The following is a 20,128-nucleotide window of genomic DNA, read 5'->3' on the forward strand; positions in this document are numbered from 1 at the left end:
TGTCGAAATTAATGGGAAAACTTCCTTCTTAATTACTTTGTTCTGACATCAATTGGAAACGAACTTAGAATTTCTGTTAACTTCTTTACTAACCCTACTTAGTCGAAATTAGTCTTAATGGAGGTAACTGGCACCTAGTCTATCACTGATGATCATGTTGTTCCCAGGTCCGAAATGAAGCAGCATCTGGCAAGCTCTGTTTACTTGGACGAGAATCGGAATATTTTTTTAAAATGAATATAATCATATCAAGCACTGATAAAGGTGAGTGGAAAGTCTGGTCACTGAAATGTTGGCAAATGTATACCCAAAAGTGTTTGTCTATTCGATTGAAAAGTTGGTTTAAATGTAGATAAACAAAGGTTACATACAATCTTCAGAAACTGTGACTCGATGTTTTTCCTATTTCTTTTTCATATAACGTTGTTCAACTTAGATTCCGTCGCGGGTACTTTTTTCTAGGGTCTAATGAAGTTAAGTTATTACGGTGATGAAAAGACTACCAGAAAATGAACTTTTGTTAACTATGAAGGTAGAATGAAACCTTATAGTTGAATAAATAACGAAAAGCGGCCATATATGTCCGATTTGAACCGCGACCAACCGCTACGATAGCCCAGCGCTCTAACCACTTGAGCCATCCGGGCAGAACTTTCCAATGTTCGAATCTAAGACTCTTCTTTTTCTTCTTTACAACCGGGGTCGGCTCATCATAATTAGTTTCGCTATTTGGTTCTATCAAATGGCAGATCTGGATGCCATCGCGAGGCTTTGAAGTCCCCATGCAACGTATCAAGCCCGCGTTGTTTCTGCCGGCCTTATGGTCGATGCGAGTGGTTAGAGCACAAGGCTGTCGTACCGGAAGGTCGTGGTTCAAATTTCACTGGTGGCAGTGGGATTTGTAACGTGATTTGACGTCAAATACCAGTCGATTCAACTTGAATGAGTACCTGAATCAAATCAGGGTAATAATCTCGGGCGACCACATTGCCTCCTATAGTATACTGTAGTGTACCGTTACGGTCTTGACTGAAGTGCCTTAACGCACTTCAAGGCCCTGATCCAATTGGATTGTTGCACCAACGATTATTATTATTATTCTTTTGGTCGCTTACCATCGACTTCGATGATCAGACCAATCTTTGCAAGTGAATTCTCGTTAGTAAAAATTACGTGACCAGATCATCGAAAACGCCACTCTCGCAATTTTTCCACGGTCGGTGCAACTCCATATCGATCGTGGATATCCTCATTTCGGATGTGATCAAAACGTCTTCGTTACCGCAAGACGCCGTTCATTGTCTTTTATAATTGGCCAAAACTCAGAATCATAGAGAGCGACTGGACGGACGACATTGCGGTAAATTTTAAATTTGACACGTTCGTGATCGATGTGGCAGATCACAAAGAACAAGAGTTGTGGAACGCCACTTCATCCAGGTTGCATTAATACAGGAAGCAATTTCATAACGCAGTTCTCCATTGGCTGATAGCATTGACCCAAGATATTTAAATCACTCCGCTCTTGGCCGGTCACTGCCGCTGATAGTGATTGTGCCTGTTTCATGGGGATCGGTCGTCAAAAATTCAGTTTTATTCAAATTCAATCTCAGACCGGGTTGCATGAGGCGATCATTCCATTTTTGGACAAGTTGCTTGAGATCATTTTTGTTATTAGATGCTAGGTAAACATCATCTGCATAAAGCAGTGTATAGGGCGTTGGATGTCCCGTGTGACGGTGTCTATAACAAGAAGAAAGAGGAGTATTGAGAGGGCGCTTCGTTGATAAACACCAACAGAGACACGAAGCGGTTTTGATACACCCACCATACTTCGAACTTTATCTTTTGGATGGTGGTAGAGCAATTGAACTCAGCGCACGAATTCTTCAGGCACTAAGTGTTGTTGTAAAGCATATCAGATGAGTTCGTGTGGCACACGGTCAAACGCTTTCTCTAGATCCAGAAATGCATTGTAAAGAGGGTGACTCTTCTCACAATGTTTCTCCATGAGTAACCGCGTAGCGTGTATGGCGTCAGTAGTTCCGCAGTTCTTGACAAGTCTGGCTTGATTGACGGTTATTTCAACGATTTCGGGAATATGGTTGTCAAGAGTGCGTTCAAAAATCTTCATGGTATGGGAAAGTAACCGGATCGGACGGTAATTTGAACATTCTGTTGGACTACGTTTCTGGTGGTCAGTCAGATGGTGTTCTACCTTCCTGAATAACCAGATTAAAGAATTCACTGACCCACAGTGATGGGTTCCAGCTTCGCTTTCCAGAGCACAGATGTCGTCAGGTCCTGGTACTTTCCCGATTTCACTCGTTTTATTGTTTCCTCGACTTCAGATGTGCTGAGAGGTGGAACTGCTCCCCAAATTTCAGCAATGATTGTGGAGGTGGAAGAAATTTAAAAAATTTTTCAGTTGAAATTTGCTGGAAATATTTTCATCATACGTCGCGGCTCGACGGTCGGTAAGCAAAGTACCGTTCTTGTCATTAATACAACAGAAGTGTTCGATATCCTGTGTGGGTCGGTTTCGGCTTTTGTGAAGTCGATACAGATCTCTCTCGCTATCCTGAGTGTCCAGTTTATCGTAAAGATTTTTGCAATGGACCGCTCGCGTAACAGCGATCTCTTTCTTTGCTTCCCGGTGGGCAATCTTATAAATTTGCCAATTGGTCACCGTTTTATCGTCGAGATATTTGTAGTTTTTTTTTAATGGACTTCCATTTCCATATCGTCATCCCACAGCCAAGTATCTCGGTTGATGTACCGCTTACCTGGCTTGGTGACTTCGATGGTTGCAGAGGCCGCTTTGTGGATCGTGTCTTTAATTTGGTTCCACGATTTTTCCACATTTGTAATAGTTGGTAGTCGCGTAAGTGAGATCGTTTCTTCTTTGTTCTCACCAATTCGCCACCATATAATGCATGGCGGGCCAATGCGTTCCTCACGCTGTTTTATCGATGGCTTAATTCGCAGGACGGCAATCAATGGCCGAAGTTGAGGTGCGATGGGTGGCTTTGCAATTAGTGACGGTGATAAAATATCGGCGTCTTATGAGAATATGGTCTTTTTGCGTTTTACCATTCCCACTATAAAATGTAAGAAGATAAGGAAATCGTTTAATGAACCATGTATTCATAAGTACAAGGTCATGGGTGTTCCCAAAAACGATTATATGCTCGCTACCCTCATTATGCGCTCCAAACTCCTTTTCCCCATGACACCTATTACCGTCTAAATTTTCACCCACATAACCATTAAGGTTGCATCCTACAGTGTTCTGTAGTGTACCGTTACGATCTTGAATGAAATCCTCTAACACACTTCAAGACCCTGATCCAATTGGATTGTTGCGCCGACGATTATTATTAGAGAAGGATAATATAGCCAGATCGTTAAAAAGCATCGTTCGTTTGTTTACTTATTTACTCTGATGTCTTTTGACGTACTTTTCTTGAATATGATTGTAATCCTGTTCATTACAATATTTCTTAGATGTTAAGTAACATTTCGAACGTGGAAGAAACAAACCATTCAGCGGTAAAGGAGACTGAAAGTATTGGCTAAAATAGCGAGGAAAAATTTAATCTTTCTTGCTCTTTTCGCACGTACTGATGCTATAATGGATTACAGTCATCATCATCAACGGCGCAACAACCGGTATCCGGTCTAGGCCTGCCTTAATAAGGAACTCCAGACATCCCGGTTTTGCGCCGAGGTCCACCAATTCGATATCCCTAAAAGCTGTCTGGCGTCCTGGCCTACGCCATCGCTCCATCTTAGGCAGGGTCTGCCTCGTCTTCTTTTTCTACCATAGATGTTGCCCCTATAGACTTTCGGGGTTGGTTCATCCTCATCCATACGGATTAAGTGACCCGCCCACCGTAACCTATTGAGCCGGATTTTATCCACAACCAGACGGTTATGGTATCGCTCATAGATTTCGTCATTGTGTAGGCTACAGTAGTTGACAATTAAGAAGCCTAGCCTCACAGACGCTATATTCCTGTTTAACTTCTTTTTTTTTTGATAAATTTAATTTTGTCTGGAATTTTATTTTCAGACCAGCTCCCCCCACTCACGCGCTTTAGTAGAGTACCACCTTATTTACTAAATGGAAACAATTTTTCACGGTAATATTAATTATATTAAGTGAGTGCTACAATTGCATTAATGGTAGACATTCTAGGAGCGATTAATATGATTAATAATCCTAATCATTTCTAGAGAGTCGGCAATTAAAGCAATTGTAGTACAATCTCCTGCGGTACTAAATGCGTCTAAGCAGCATGAAAATTCGTACACATTAAATCTTTCAACGCTAGAATTAACAGCCATTTGTCGTTTCTCTCATACATTGTCGGGGTAAATCAGATACGGCCCCATGAAATACTGCACAGTCTAAATTTATCGCACAGGCACGTTCTCATCAAGTATGTTGCTCATTTTGATAAAAAGCTTCTAAACCACTATCCTCACGATACTCCTAGAGGTTGGGGAATTTATTGAGAGTCAGCTGTTTTTTGAACGCTTCAGGACGAATGTGGAAGAAAAAAACTTTCTCCAGATAGCTTCTTAAATTGTTATGCTATTTTTATGTATGTTATTCAGATTTTTTCCATAAAAGTCCCGATCTTCCTGACGTTGTGATAATGTTGCTTGAAAGGTTATCAAAATTACATAAATCAGCCAAACCTCCCCAAGGAGTTCCCCGAAAAATGTGATAAATTTGAAACATACCTGGAACACATTCGTAGAGTCAACATTCAAATCAGCGATGCACCTTCACAATCTCTACATCAGCTCCTGGTGACTTGGGTAAAAAATGACTAGAATTCTTGAAACGGTTGGTAAATATGTACACATGGAAGAAAGCACAAATCGGAACACCCACGAACAGCTGGGAAATGAGCTTAATGTGCACAGGCGCTCTTCAAACTGAATGCGAAAAGATTTTCGTCACTTTTCCGTTGAAACCGTTTCGCTAATACTATGTTCTACGCCGTCTTAGAAGTAACCACGGATTTCAGAGAAAATATATTTTTTTCGGCCACCAAAGATGTGTTAAAAGTAGAGCTGCCGTGCTTTTCCTAAGGAGATATTTATGAAGAAAAATGAATTTTGTAATGATTCCGGTGTACTTGCTGAAAGTGGAATTTCATTTTCAATTTCCAACTACCTTGAATTAATTAATTCTGCGGTAATGGACAGCTTTGACGTGCCTGATTAGCATTTGAGGAGCGTCTTTGTCGTAGAACTTTGTTTCCGAATAAAGGTTCGCTCGAATTCACTTCGGCTTATACAATCTGCACAAAGGCCAATTCTTTTTCCGAGGAAAGGCTTCCTTAGGGTTACATCGAATTATTTATAGAATGTTTCCACTTTCCGAATATTAACAAATTGAAGAAACTTGTACGTCGACTTGAGCGAGGTTCAGTTAAAAGACTAATTGCTAGCAATACAGACATGCCTTCGTGCGAGGTGCTTAATTCCGAACTTCGTATGGACAGATCGTGATAATAGGGGTAATATGATTTCGCCGTGACTTTTCGGCAATATTTAATGCCAAAAGATTTATTAATTTGTTTACTGTGTTCAGTAAAGTTTGCAACTTCATCATGGTCTAGGCCTGCCTTAGAAAGGAACTCCAGATACCCCGGTTTTGGGCCGAGGTCCACCAATTCCATATCCTTAAAAGCTGTCTGGCGTCCTGACCTACGCCATCGCTCCATCTCAGGCAGGGCCTGCCACGCCTTCTTTCTCTACCATAGACATTGCCCTTATAGACTTTCCCGGTTGGATCATCCATATGGATTAGGTGCGCCCACCGCAACCTGCTGAGCCGGATTTTATCCATAACTCGACCGTCGTGGTATTGCTCATAGATTTCGTCATTATGGCATATAATATGCATGCGCCTTCCAAACTATACAAATTATTCAATTATTTTATCAAATTACAGATTGCAATTTTTCGTCCTCTTTTGCCATTTTATGGCTATCATAATCACAAACCTTGTTCGCTATTCGTTGATTCGTTGATTTTGAGCACACAATGTTCACGTGCCAAAAAGACAAAGAACCGGTCGAAGTAATGAGAATGCTGCTGCCGTTCCGGCAAGTGTTCGTAAAGATCGGAATTTGTCCATTCCAAGGCGTTCTAAGCAACTGGGACTATCTGTGGGCCCCCAACCTGGTGGATTTTATGAAAGGGGTTTGGGTTTGCATCTTTATAAAATTGTTCTTACTCTAGAACTGAAGTCATTTGACCATCATGAACCTCGTGAATTTGCTAATTTTGCCTTCGAACGACTTGAAAATGATAACGATTTTTAAAAAAAAAATCGTCTTTCCCGATGAGGCTCATTTTCATCTCAGTGGATCGGTGAATAAATAAAACTGTCGTTTCTGGTGTAATCAGATTTTGGTCTGGTGGAATCATCGGTCCAAAGTCTTTTTGAAAATGAAGATATCGTTACTGTCAATGGAGTTAATGGTCAACAGCTGGTTCGAAAAGATGGTGCTACATGACACACTATACACCACGAAATTTAGGCATTGAATATCCTCCAAGAAGTTGTGATTTAACACTATTGGGCTTCTTCCTGTGGAGCTATTTGAAGTCATCGGTCTATAGCACTACGCCAGTTTTTCCTTAAGCATTAAAGACCCATATTCGGCCCATTGAATGACATACGATTGGATTTAGTGGAAAAACGGTCAAAAATTGGTTTTATTGGATTCGTTCGTGCAAAAAAAAAAGAAATGGAGCCAATTTTAATGATCTGGTCTTCAAAATATAATTGCAAAGATCACTCTTGAAAATAAAAAAAAAGTAATTCCGGTCACGTTGCTCCGCGGGGTAGAGCTGCTGAAGCAGAGTCTGATAAGATCGCCTCTGCTTTGCGATCGAAACCGTCAAAGCCAAATAAAGAATTTTTGGAAGTATTGGGCGCACGCCCAGGAAAAGAGTAGTCCTTGCACTTAATAGAAGGAGTAAGTTGCTTCTGGAACAAGTGCGGTCCCCCATTAAGTTGATGGCGGGCTTAGGACAACTCATTCCCAAACAAAATTTTAAATCATATTACGTTTATTGAAAAACCCGTTTATGTATGACACTTTGCTCGCCTGACTCTTCTACTTTACTATGATGTGAACAATCTGCGCTACATGCATATGATGAAATCATACAATTTCCGTACACGTGAGATTTCATAGTCTACATTTCGTCTTGAAAACAGTTGAAAATACAATGGGAATACAAGTTATCGCACACGATATCATTTCATACACGAGCGATCGAAGTTATTGAACTCAGGTCAAACATCAGCCGGAATAAGCTACACGCGCAACCGCACCTGTGTCAGCAGATGTCTGGGTCATCGCCATCAACTAACATTAAAATGCACAATTGCATAGGTGAAATATTAATTGCATATTAGGCAATTTAAAACATATTTAAGCAGTTATTGTATTAGGAGTAGTTCAGTTTTGTATCAACCACGAAGGAAAGTGTAATAAAATTGTATTTTTTTAATCGTTCGACTTTCCGATCTATTAACTTCCATAATGGGAAGCGTTGAAGGGCTGTTAACGACGTATAAAGTTTTTATCAACCACACTTTTAGCCTCGAAAAACACAACGGATGTTATTTTTCATTTTGGCTTACTTGTTTCTACCTCTTGTTGTTCTAGGGCCGCTGGGAAGTGTGGTTTGGTGCTTTGTCTTTTCTTCGTACCGAACTCGACATGCTACCTGCCTAGTCTAGACGTTTAGGTTCCATTTGAAAACTTGGAATGACTAAGTTGAGTTAGAGATGGTACAAAAGCCATCCTTAGTGGCCGGAGAGCTAACCCAAAAACACAAAACCTTAAAAAGATGGCGAAATTGGCCATGAAGGTCCCGCGGGCGTTGAGTCGTAAAACTCCGTACTCGAGTGGCGCAAACGAGGAGGATCCACAACGGATCACATCCTCGATTAATGTTTCCCCTGCCTCAGATGTATTGTGAGGGGCGGCATCTGCGGTTCCCGCCCTGCGCCTTGACGTCGATATTAGAGAATGTTCGTTTTGTAATAAGAGTTTTACGAGGTTAGGGAGGAGGAGGGAGGAAGAAGGAGATTAGTTAAAATTCATACTTAAAATTATATTCATCAAATAAACAAATATGAACAAGTTCTTTAAAAAAATATTAATGAAAATAAAAAATTATGATAACTGACATCAAAATGAAAATATTAAAAATCCAGAATTCCCTTGATTTTTATAACGCAATTATAATCCCAAAACTTCAATTTATACTTGACATATTTCGAATTCTCGCAACATCACAGCACACAAGGTTTAAAAGAAAACAATTTATGAAAAAGATACATTACGCCGAGACGGACGACACGAATTCGCAATTCTTCTGTTTTGCATTTCAAAAATTTGAATTCAGCACGAAATACGTTAAGTGTGTAGTCCCGGGTCTTGGTGGACGCGACGCAGTTTAGCTGGCAACATAATTGCATGGGATTAGCAGAACTAAACTGTTCCTCGTGAGTCCTTCCGTTACTGTGATTTCTTCTGAGATCAACGCGCAAGTATCTAATTCGCACTACATGTGGAAAACTATGTTAATCTGGACTTTTACTTTCCGCTAAATTCCGTGCGCGGAGCTCTCTCCGTTACGAGAAAAATAAGGAAAAATAAAAGTCAAAACGGACGCACCATGTCGCAGCGCACGCAATCTCCTTAGGATCACTTCTGATGTTCACCAATCACAGGCAATCAAAATGAAAACGAAATGCAACCCAAGAACGGAGGATTATCTTTTATTTCTACAGCACAAACTCGCGATTCTGTCATTTACGATTTGATTTACTCGTTCTGAAGACATAACTTCACTGTCCGAGATTCAGGCTCGCGTGTTATTCTTTAGGAAACCAACTTGGAGTAAATTTTCAGATATTAAGATTGCTTGACATAATAGTGCCCACAGTGGCTATTTGGGAGCAAGATTTCCGTACAGTCATCTTAACACACATTGAATGGTCAGAGTTCAATAAAACGTGGTACATTTTCGTTCGTGTCTCTAATTAATGATCTCGACGTGGGGGTTTTCGGTCCTATTTTCTTGCATAAAGGTCTTTGAGCGCCTGAACACTTTTGAAGACAAAGCATCAATTCTTCCGTATCAATATAACTTTTGCTAACATCGGTGCAGAATTTGTTTGCTCCAGATGAGTTTCAGAAAATTGGCTCGTCGTGAAGTTGCCCGTCCTTCCTGCCTGTTTTTGGGCTGAATCCATACGGATTAGGTAACCTGCCCAATGCAACTTATTCAGTCGAATTTTTTCTTCCCCCGAACGCAATTTTTCTTGCTAAGAACCCACGTCTCCGAGGAATACATAAGGGCGGGCAAGACCATTGTTTTGTGTAGTAGCTTTGGTTTCTTGTTCCTACATCTTTTTGTTCTAGGGCTGCTGGAATATGCGGTTTGGCGCTTTTCTTTGTACTCAGATCTTCATGGTTTCTACCCAGCCTGGAAATTTCAGTTCCATTTCAACACTTTTCGAAGGTGTAGGTCAGTTGATTGCCTTTTTGCTCGCCTGTGATTCTTCAGGAAACCAAATTGGACAACTTTTGAATATTCAGATTCCTTTACATAATAGCGCCCATACGGTCTATTTTGGGAGTGAGTAGTATTTGCTTGCTCCATTGAGAGTTATGATACGATCTTTGAGATGAGTTTTAGAAAATTGGCGCGTTGTGAAGTTACTAGTAGGCCTGCACTAGTAATGAACTCCAGTTTCCCGGCTTTGCGACTAGGTCGATATCCCTAAAAGCTTTCTGGTTTCCTGGTCTACCCCATCGCTCCTGCTCAGGCAGGGTCTGCCTCATCTTGTTTTTCTAGCATAGATCTTGCCCTTACAGACTTCCCGGGCTGGGTCATCCTCATTTACACGGGTTAGATGACCCGCCCACCACGGTCGTGGTATCGCTCATAAATTTCATCGTTATATAGGCTACGGAATCGTTCTCAAAAAAAAATCCTTTAGAGGTTCCTTTTCTTGAACGCGGCCAAGGGTTCGCACTTTTTTTTGTTAAGAACCCATGTCTCCGAAGAATACATGAGGACTGGCAAAATCATTGTCTTGTACAGTAGCTTTGACCAGTTTGACATTTTTTGGAAGCTGAAATAGTTTCTGTTGTCAGCCAACAACCCTACGCAGATTTCATTGTCATAGCTACTATCTGTTGTGATTTTCGACCCTAGATAGGAAAAATTATTAAAGGTCCGAAAATTGTAGTCTCCTAACATTATTCGATGTGGATAGCATATACACTGATAGTTTTCATTGCAAGTGTCACAGCCGGCAAACAATCGGCCGAACATATGAAATGAGAGTGTCTAGCACGTCATGCAGCATGTGACGAAATATACACGTGAATTTTGCAGGCGGGTTTAAGCAAAAACAATGTCGACTAAAATAAACTGCTAGCGATAGTAGAATGCCATCTTATGTAACTACTTTTTGTAAATTTACTGGGAGACCCCCCGTAGGCACAACTTATTATAATAAAACGCAATAATATAGGCTATATATAATGTGGAGCACAATACTGCAAGGTTTGGTAGAAATCCTACTATTATTGCAAAACCTGTCATACCTGAAACGGCATGCTAGCAATTTTCAACATGTTACAATTCTAATAAACTACTTGAACTGTAATCGACGTATGGCAGACTGAAGTTCTCATTTGTCTCATTAATTGAGTGATACAGGTAGAATGCATTATCTATGGTTCAACTCAGAGGTCCACTAATGTAAATAATTTTGAAACCGACTTCACAGGGGCCTATTACCCCAAGTCAACGATGGTATGACTGTAGGTTTGCAGAGTTGTAAGAGATGTAATTCGACTAGAATAGATAGAATGCTTTCAAGCGAATTGATCGAGAAGGAGCTTGTTGCATTATATTGCAATTGATGGCAATGGGAAGAAAGGCTTGTTAACGGCTGATGAACCTTTAACCCGAATCCGTATTTCTCCCCTATGATACCTAAGCACTTTCACACCTTTAACTAAATTGTACAGTTGTTGTGTGCATAGATGACCTGGTATTGTTGTCTTCCGAATATCTTCGCCAGTATGTTTGTTTCACAAAGCAAGATTGGATGATTGGGGAAATGGCTTTGGCGTACAGGAACATTTATTAGCATTAACCGTCTGCCAAAAGAATCTATACAAACTTTTTCAGTAGATTTGGTACGGAAACCATAGACATAAGGTCAGGTCTGATTTAAAGAAGACACCAACTCGTGAACTCTCGAATGACAGGTAGATCAGTGTGATTTGCGTGGGACCCTATTATTGCCTAAACGTTCACACTGTTCCGACATTTCGATGATCAGATAGCTAAGACATGATTATCGCTGTGTTTTTCGCGTTCGAGCTCTTGCTTTCAGAATTGAAGCGGTGAACAGATTTGTCAATGCTTTCTCAAGAGGAAAAATGTGTTGAGAAGTCGAAAAACGCGGTTGAAAAGGATATTTTTCTCTTCCATTAAAGGCTCAAGGGAAGCTGCAGCACAAAGCTATCTTTCAGAGAAGTAAACAGATATCCCGTGCTAGCTGCTTTTTTCATCGAGATTTTGAAGCTGATTTTCAGCTGTAAACCAGACCTTCAGTGTAACAGCATTTCTTCTTTCCAGGCCCGATAAAGGAGATTTCAAATTATTTATAACCAGGGCTTAATGTAGCGCCGGGAACAAAATCACCTAAAAATATTGAAGTGCTTCATAAAAATAACTATGGTTCCGTTGAAGGGATTGAAAATTTTTTGTGTCCTTCATAGGCGCTGGAGTGGTTTTTGTGTCATTTTTTACCACCCTCCAAACGCAGGATCGTTGAATCGCAGTCTCTTCAGTTTTTGCTCCATAATCGAATCTTAGAATCGGCCCGTTTTTAATTTCTAATCTTTTATTTCTCATAATTTTTCGTTAGAAGATGACAGCAATTGATATACATACCTGAAAAATTTTCATTTTCCGGCCGTGCAGGCTAGTCGGAAGCATTTGAAATATGAAAGGTGCCAAATCCACTATACAAAAAAATAATTCTGTTCAAGCCACGATGGATACTTCCATTTCTATCTTAGATAAAAATTCACGCATTATCTACGCATACTATTCCTAAGAACGGTAATTCTGGCTATAACCGATTGCCACCCACAGCCAAGTGAAAAGCTATTTTCCGACACCCAGCAACTTAGGGAGGGAAAATGCGAAAAGCTTCTTATGAGTGAAATTTGAATTTCGAGGCATAAGAAAACTTCGGTTAGCTAGAATGTGTTCAGTATTTAGTCAACAACTAGACGCTTGCAACCTGCAGTGACCAAGCGGATTTCGGGCAGGTGTAAGAAAATCGAGACTGTTTCATGTCGTGTGGTAGTGGTTCTCGGATAGATCGTTTGTTCTTAGTTCGATAAGTTTCGTTTTAGATAACCAAAATCGTCGAGAGTTAAGAAATCTTTAGTAGAAAAGAAAATCGCTTACGTTCATCGTTCCGTATTTTGAATTATCCGCAGATTCCGCCAATAAGTGTAACTGCCAAAATTAGGAAATATAATTTTCTCCCCTTTTGATTTTTACCAGCCTCTGAAGTGATTCTCTATATTTGATCCTGTGTAAGGGACGTTTTAAGTAAAACACTCTAGTACACTACTAATAGCATTAACAGTTGAGTCTACATTGGCTCGACGCTGTTTACTTTGTGGTAATTCACGAGCTACTATCTTTTGTGTTTTGAAATAGGCTTTCTCGGAAGCTTTCTATCGAAAAGCCTTAAGACAAATCAGTTAGAAGTGAACACGGATGAGAAGACCTCGCGAGCCGTTGCACGTTTAAGGGAGCCCAGAGACTTGTTCGCGCTGCCGAAAGAAAAGGATCATGATTGCCCCCAACAAGCCGCCCGATGGCCAACTGAATGTCAGGTAAGTGAGCCAAGAATAATTTTTTTATATGCGAATCCTTGCAAATCCTGAATTTTAAAATATTTTATGTAAATTTTTGCGGTATTTCGTAGTAAGTGTATCCTAATTATACCATAAAACTTGAGGCAGTCTCTGTTAAGTAAGAGTCAATGTCTGTCTAAAGTGGTGTATTTTTCATGAGCGGTCTTGTTTGTGTTCAGATATTGGCAGTCAATAAAGAGATGTTTCCATCCCCAACTGTTTATTCTGATACGCCCGTGGCTGGGATATTTTCACTAAAACCGTTACATTGGTGTTTGGGAAACTTGATACCAAATCTTGAGTGGGAAAACTTTTTGAGGTAAGAGGCAAGTTTGTGCGATAGCTGTTCAATTTTCCGAAGTATGGTTCATTGCACGATGAACTCCAGTTGCGAAAGATTGATTAAGGATAACAAGATAGTCATCAGGAGGTGTTTTAGTTTAGCCATAGAATTTTCTACGTAAGTCGCCAAATTGCCGGAATATGCTGGTTGGACGGATATAATTACGCAGGAAGAATGATTTGAAACCACAATTGCCTTTTCTTAGAGATCAAATTATGATTTCGTTCATTTGTGTACCTCATGGTGCTGGCCATAGTATCATCTATAATTCCCTCTATAATACGAAAAGAATGAACAGTGAGAAAACTTACTTATAAGACAATACAAGAAGCAGAAAGGTCCTTGGAGATATCCTTCACTAAAAATGGGCTTCATCGAAGCACAACATGCTGTTTTGATTAATATTTTGCAATATTTCTTCATTGTAGAACTTTCGGGAGTAGATCGAAATACCCGTATATCAAATCACCCAATAATTTGTGGCTCTCGTTGGATTAAGGTGGCCCGCAGAAACTGGAGTTAATAGTAACCTGATGCGTTAGATGACGGCCGAATTAAAAGTTTTCAGTTGGGTTCTCTCAGTTATTTTTTGATTATTTTAGCCGGTTTTTTTTTTACTTGATTACTGCAATTACAAAACATGCTACCAGTAGTGGCCAGTGGAAGTGCTTTAATCACGTGATAGCTAAGAATACAAGAATAAATTTCGCGTTTAATCGTTTGTGAGCTGCAACTTCGTTTTGAAAAAGCTTTTTAGACGATATGGCCAAAGAAGACTCACCTGCTAGGGTGATAAATCTAGTACTGATTTCAAAGAAAATTTGGCACATTCAACTTTTGCTAACCAATCCCATGCCTATTAACATATTGATATGGGAACCTTTTTCCAAGATTTCGTTAAGTTTTCAATGCATTCCACTGTCAGATCAAAGACTACTATTGGTACCGACACTTTCAGTGAGGAAGCATGTGAAAAAATTGTTCCAGCTGACTATGTGCAATGAGAAAATTCCAGAAAAACAAACCCAAATTTGTGCTGTGTTCAGGATTATTGACTTTGCAAAGATCTTTACAGTCACCATTCCTTATCTCCTTTAGATCCTACGGTTTTTATTGAACAGTTGAAACAAACAAAAAACAATGGCTAAATTAAATGTAAGCAGCATAGATAAATCATGTTGATCATCATCATCAACGACAAAACAATTGTTATCCGGTCTAGGCCGGCCTTAGTAAGGAATTCCAGACATCCTGGTTTTGCGCCGATGTCCACCAATTCGATATCCCTAAAAGCTGTCTGGCGTCCTGGTCCACGCCATCGCTCCATCTTAGGCAGGGTCTGCCTCATCTTGTGGTGTTTATAAAGTGAGAGCTTTGAGTAGACTATCTCTTAAACGAGTGACTGCTCCATGTAACCCTCTAGCAATTAGCTAACTTTGAGGCAGTAGATCACTCACAAAGAAAGATAATTAAAAGTTATAATTCTAGGCAAGTATTTGGAAGTAATTTACTCCGCCACAGCACTCCTCTGTGCCAAGGAAATTGCGATAATTCAGCTGGTCGTGCCGTGACGTCAGCTGTGGGTTTGTGGTGTTTTTATTGTTGAACTGCTTGTGGTGTACGAAACTACTGAAGTCCTGCCTGGTAGCAATCAGCAAATCTAACTCGTCTGTTGGATTTCGTTTGTCACTGCAGGTTATTGGACGCGAGTTTGGCCGGTTTTCGGGATGTCTCTCCGGGGAATGTCTGTTGCCACGATGGCTTCCTGATGTTGGTTCAAGATCGGGTTTCCTTGGATATCGTTGGGCATCGCGTAAGATTCGAGTCCCTCGGTGTTGCTAATAGACGTGTTAGTCATTGCCGCGGGAGCACTGTCTACCAAATTCAAGTTAGAAGCACTGTTTGTGGATTCATTTTGCGATATGCTTTGCTGAATCGGTTGCTGGGATATTGAGGCTACTGCTTGCACTTCTTGGTAACATGATCGTTGTGGAGTTTGTTGTTGGCGCTGTTGCTACCTCTGTTGGCTGCCCTAGAACATCTCTTTTTATGGATTTTGGAGCTTACATCGGTTGGACATAGACAGGCGTCGTGAAAAGAACGAAACGAGGCCATTCGCATTCACCGAAATTCCATTACATGGTTTCGTGTATTTGATGGTTTCAGAATTTAACCGCCAATGGTATCAACATATGCCGAAGATTTTTGGAGTTGCACTGTATACGCGACCTGGATCGAGAACGTTGAGATTTCGGTGTGAATGAATTCACGGAGTAAATCTGCCGTTTAACTGCTCGTATCTTCTCTCGCAACTCTACGATCTAATTTAATGATTGTTAAACTACCTTTATTAAGTGCATTTGCGTTGCTGAATGAGAGGATGTTTGCATGTCTGATGTTGCCTCCGTGATGCTTGGTGTCGAAGGAAATGCGGCGTAAAAATTGCCATCTATGTCGAATGCAGTTTGTAGTAGCTGATCATTCATCGTCGCCATAATCGGTTGAATAGCAGTTAGTAGACGGCTTTCCCACAGACTACACGTTAGCAGCTTTGGAACTGCGGTACCGCCGAAATACTTCACCCATGGAAATGCTCTCTATTAACTGGCTTGTTTTCTCTTCCTGGCTGGCACTCAACCATTTCATTAATTGTTCGTGTAAGCGGCTGTACGAGTTATCTGTCGCTGATTCCTTGTCATGGTTATAGAGCCTGCGGAATCATCCATTCTCATGTAGGAGGCTACAAATTCTTCTGTCAACCCAAGATAAACCATGTTGCTTTACTGTATTTTTAGTTGGCTTGAATAAAAGACCTTGACCAGTTGGCATAATTGGTCGTTTGAGTGAAGTTCCACAAAAGTGGCGATTGATTCGTGTTTATATATAAATTGTGCAATTTCTTCATCGTTTTCATTGACTTGTGAATCGTTGCATTATTCCGGTGAAACAACTGTTTTTTCTTTGCCATGTGAGACCTTTTCTACTTGATTCCGTCAATCAATCGGTCCAATAATTCAATATAGTAGTCGATGTTGATCGTCTGGCCCTTCCGATGGAAGTCTAAAATGAAATTCCGAGGATGTCCTAAAACACAGAGGTCATAACCTTGCCTGCTGATTGTTGTGCCTTCGGACACATAATGATGAATCGATCTCTATGATCGAACATAACGATTTTTAGGACTCTTTGTGTTGAAATAATAAAACTTGTTGTTTCTTTTTCGTTGGTGTGGGTATTTATTCTTGCAAATACCGATATTTCGGGAACCACTTGTTCCCTTCATCAGTGCAAACAAGTTAGGAACTTGCAAACAAGTTAGGAACTTGTTTGCACTGATGAAGGGAACAAGTGGTTCCCGAAATATCGGTATTTGCAAGAATAAATACCCACACCAACGAAAAAGAAACAACAAGTTTTATTATTTCAATTAATTAATCGTTGGAAACACCGCATAATTTCACTCTGACTCTTTGTGTGTTTTCGGCCTAGCTGACCTGCATTTTTGATAGAGGTTCGACCACGTTTAAAGTTCGCATACCATCGGCAAATGGTTGCTTTAAATGGGCCCTTTTTCTGGTAACATTTTTTCAACCATTTTTCAGCTTAAACGGTATTTTCCCCCTTTAAAAACAGTGTTTGATTAACACGCGAAGTTCGGTTTTTTCTATCGTTTAAACAAACATAAATTTATCGTCACTGAGCCTTCAATATCTCAAAACCGAATGCCATGAAATTATCACACGCATCCTCCAAAAGTTGGTTCTACCGGAAAACATAGCAGTATGGTAATGTTTCAATTCATATAGAATTTAGGGCTCGCCTTGAAGGAGATCTAGACATCATGATCAAAATTATAACGGAAGTTGTTGTGAAACAAGGTATTCGCCTGTCCATATTTGTCTTACTTTTTGTATTGACATCGTGGGCGTTCTAGTTCTTATCAAAAATAAAAGCTCTTCCGTCCACCATATGACTCCCCTCGTAAACAGCCTTAGAGTATTTATCATTTCTTTCTGTTACTTTGCATTTTCTCATGTCTTGAAGTTTCCGGTATATACAATATCTTGGAAAATTGAATCAATCGCCAGAGGAAGCAGGCTGCTGATTGCTGGCCAAATAGTTTCTTATTACGCTTATATAGCCATCTGCATTGAGTGAACTTTCAATCGATGTCAAATCACTACAACCGTAATATGACATTCCCTCAGACCATACAACTTTCAGGGAAATTGTTTGTGGAAACCACAACGATTGAATGCAACACCCCATTTACACTTCGGCGAGCGTACGGTACTCCATGGAGTTGGTTAAGGTGTATTTTAGCTGTGAGTACGGGCTTTTTCGTGGTTGCCTTCCTTGTAGACCTATTTCTTGTAAGCCCCTGCGAAAACTTCCCCGCCAGATGTCTATCTAGTGACACTTTGATGGTTCACTGCTTATTTAATTGGATGCAAGAAATCGGTTTTCTGGACAAATTTCCTTTAAAACAGGATCCTTCCGGACCGTCGTTAATCGGTTCGGTTTTGCACAAAAAGGTCAAAACAGCCATACGTGACTACATCCCATTTACTTCTCGATCGCAGTCAGTGACAGATTATCGTATCTTAACTTCAAAATCGCAAATTCCTTGCCCGCTAGTTAAGTTTCGCGTTTACAGTGTTTAACACTCTATTCACTACTGAAAATCATTTCACGCGCAATTTCTTCCAAATTTTGTTCTATTTCTATAACGCGATTTCTGAAGACAACCAGTTTCACAGTAGTAATCCTCAAAATATTGTGAAAAAAACAAATAAAACAGCAATGTTTTAGTGCTTTCGAATCGAGTTTGTTACAGGCCTTTTTTGTAACATTTATCTGGCCACTGTAAGTGGAACCAAATATTCTTACATAAAAAGTCAACAAAACCTTTTATATCGTCCAGTTTTCAGTTTCCTAATTTGTCTGGAATTGCATGGGTGTATTGCTCATTGGTTTTCCGTGCTTGAGGAATTGGAATTTGGCGTAACGATGAATAATATGAGAATGCCTATTCGAAGTGTGATACCGACCCTTGACCACGCTTGCGCATACACAACTGCATTAACCCAAAACAAGTCGAGAAACCGGAAGCTGAACGCCTCAGGTATGCAAGGTTTTGTTTATTTGTTTTATTAAAACATTTGTCCCATTAGTACCTAGCATGTAATCTATATGCATATATTATGTCAGAACATCCAGTTTTGGGAGTTGCTAACATTCAAACGGTCAAAGGGTGGTATAGGTCCCAGGGCGAAACGTGGATTGGTACCCACGATGGAGCATAAGACCTGGGAAACGCCTGCTGAACCAACACCAACAGCTCTACTACCAAACCCTATCTCCACCTCTACGTGGTGATCACTGGGAGTTTTTTCTTTATGAAAAACTGCATACGGAGAAGGATGAAAGCGAGTCTCCCGCGCCTAAAAACGGAACAAAATGTACAAACTGGTCCTCCACATTGAGGGTTGGGTAGGGCTGACAACCCTATACGGAAAACCGATGTTACGAAGCCACGGAAGGAGCCTCGGACAGGGCGGATTTCAAAAAGACGAAACCGGCAACGACAACGGACAAGCGATTTGCGTATTTTCTCATGAAAAGTGCGCTCCCGGTACAGATCGAATGCTGCTGAGCAGCTAACCGATACCCTGTCCCAATATAAGACTGATGTAACAGCGTTGCAAGAGATGCGATGGACAGGGACCGGTTTCCTGGAGAAGAGCCACTACACCATATATTATAGCGGCTTTCCAGTAAACCATGTGCTCGGAGTAGGTTTCTTAGTCAGCCAAAAATGAAACCTGCTGCTATCGGCTTTGAAAATATAAGCAAAAGGATATGTACTTTGCGTTTGCGAGGCAAGTTTAGAAATATAAGCCTCATAAACGTTCACGCCCTACAGAGGAGACTGACGCCCGTATTCAGGCGATACTTCGGCTCCCATAGCTAACATAGGGATACCAATGATAACGGACTGTTAGCAATATCGCACGAAATGGTTGTTGGAAGTACCTTGTTTGCGCGGAAAGCGGGCCACAAACATATTTGGGCCTCTCCAGACGGGACCACTTTCAACTAAATTGTCAACTAAATGTCAGAACATATAGGGGGGTCAATATAGACTCGGATATATATATATAATATAGACTCGAATAACAACACCACCCAGAATCCCCTCTGACAATCAGGTGAGAGTTAACACTGAAGCCATTCACAACACTTATAAGGGGGAAATGGATGCCGCAATAACCGCAGTCAACAGAGATTCTGGAGATGAAGCATCAACAAATGATCTTCACAATCACCTGAAGAACGTTATTATTGATACGGCCATAAACATACTTCGCCTCAGTCACAAAAAAAAATCGGCTGGTTTGACGATGAAAGTAAGCTAGCTAGGGAATGAAAGAATGCCGCATGCCGAGTTATGTTGCATTCTCAAAGAACGCGGGCATGCGCAGAGACTTATCACGAACTCCGTCGAGCGGAGAAGGAAGCCTAGGAGAACCAACAAGTCTGTGAACTAGAAAAGTACAGGGAGCAACCGCACCAGGCGTGGAAGTTTCACCAACAAATCAGCAGGATGAAGCCTTATATACCTCGATGCTCATCCTGCCGAGACAAAGAGGGAGCTCTGATTTCGGACAGAATGGGCATATTAGAGCGATGGGTAGAGTGCTTTGATGAGCTATTGAACAACCAGAACATCGGCGAGTTGGAGGTCCTGCCAACCGAAGACGACGAACAA

The 20,128-nt window shown here is 40.7% G+C and overlaps 2 protein-coding genes across 9 annotated transcripts in view; one reads left to right on the plus strand and one right to left on the minus strand.

Moving 5' to 3' along the window:
- The window catches only part of LOC119656544 (glutamine-dependent NAD(+) synthetase), a 222,357-nt gene that overhangs the window by 48,078 nt on the left and 154,151 nt on the right, over positions 1-20,128 (minus strand). The window contains exon 1 of one of the 3 annotated variants that reach the window (XM_038062904.1): positions 4,753-4,854. The exons of the other annotated variants lie outside the window; for them this stretch is intronic. The gene's annotated coding sequence lies outside the window, so the exon portion shown is untranslated. Of the gene's footprint in view, positions 1-4,752; positions 4,855-20,128 lie in introns of those variants that run through there. 3 annotated transcript variants of the gene reach the window in all.
- Positions 1-20,128, plus strand: part of LOC119656542 (cytosolic carboxypeptidase Nna1) — a 183,480-nt gene that overhangs the window by 21,746 nt on the left and 141,606 nt on the right. For all 6 annotated transcript variants that reach the window (XM_038062898.1, XM_038062896.1, XM_038062895.1 and 3 more), the window contains one exon: positions 12,814-12,992. In XM_038062898.1, coding sequence (XP_037918826.1) covers positions 12,814-12,992 — 179 coding nt within the window. The remainder of the gene's footprint in view (positions 1-12,813; positions 12,993-20,128) is intronic.

The sequence above is a fragment of the Hermetia illucens genome, chromosome 5 (assembly GCF_905115235.1).
Source record: "Hermetia illucens chromosome 5, iHerIll2.2.curated.20191125, whole genome shotgun sequence".
NCBI classification, from domain to species: Eukaryota; Metazoa; Arthropoda; class Insecta; order Diptera; family Stratiomyidae; genus Hermetia; species Hermetia illucens.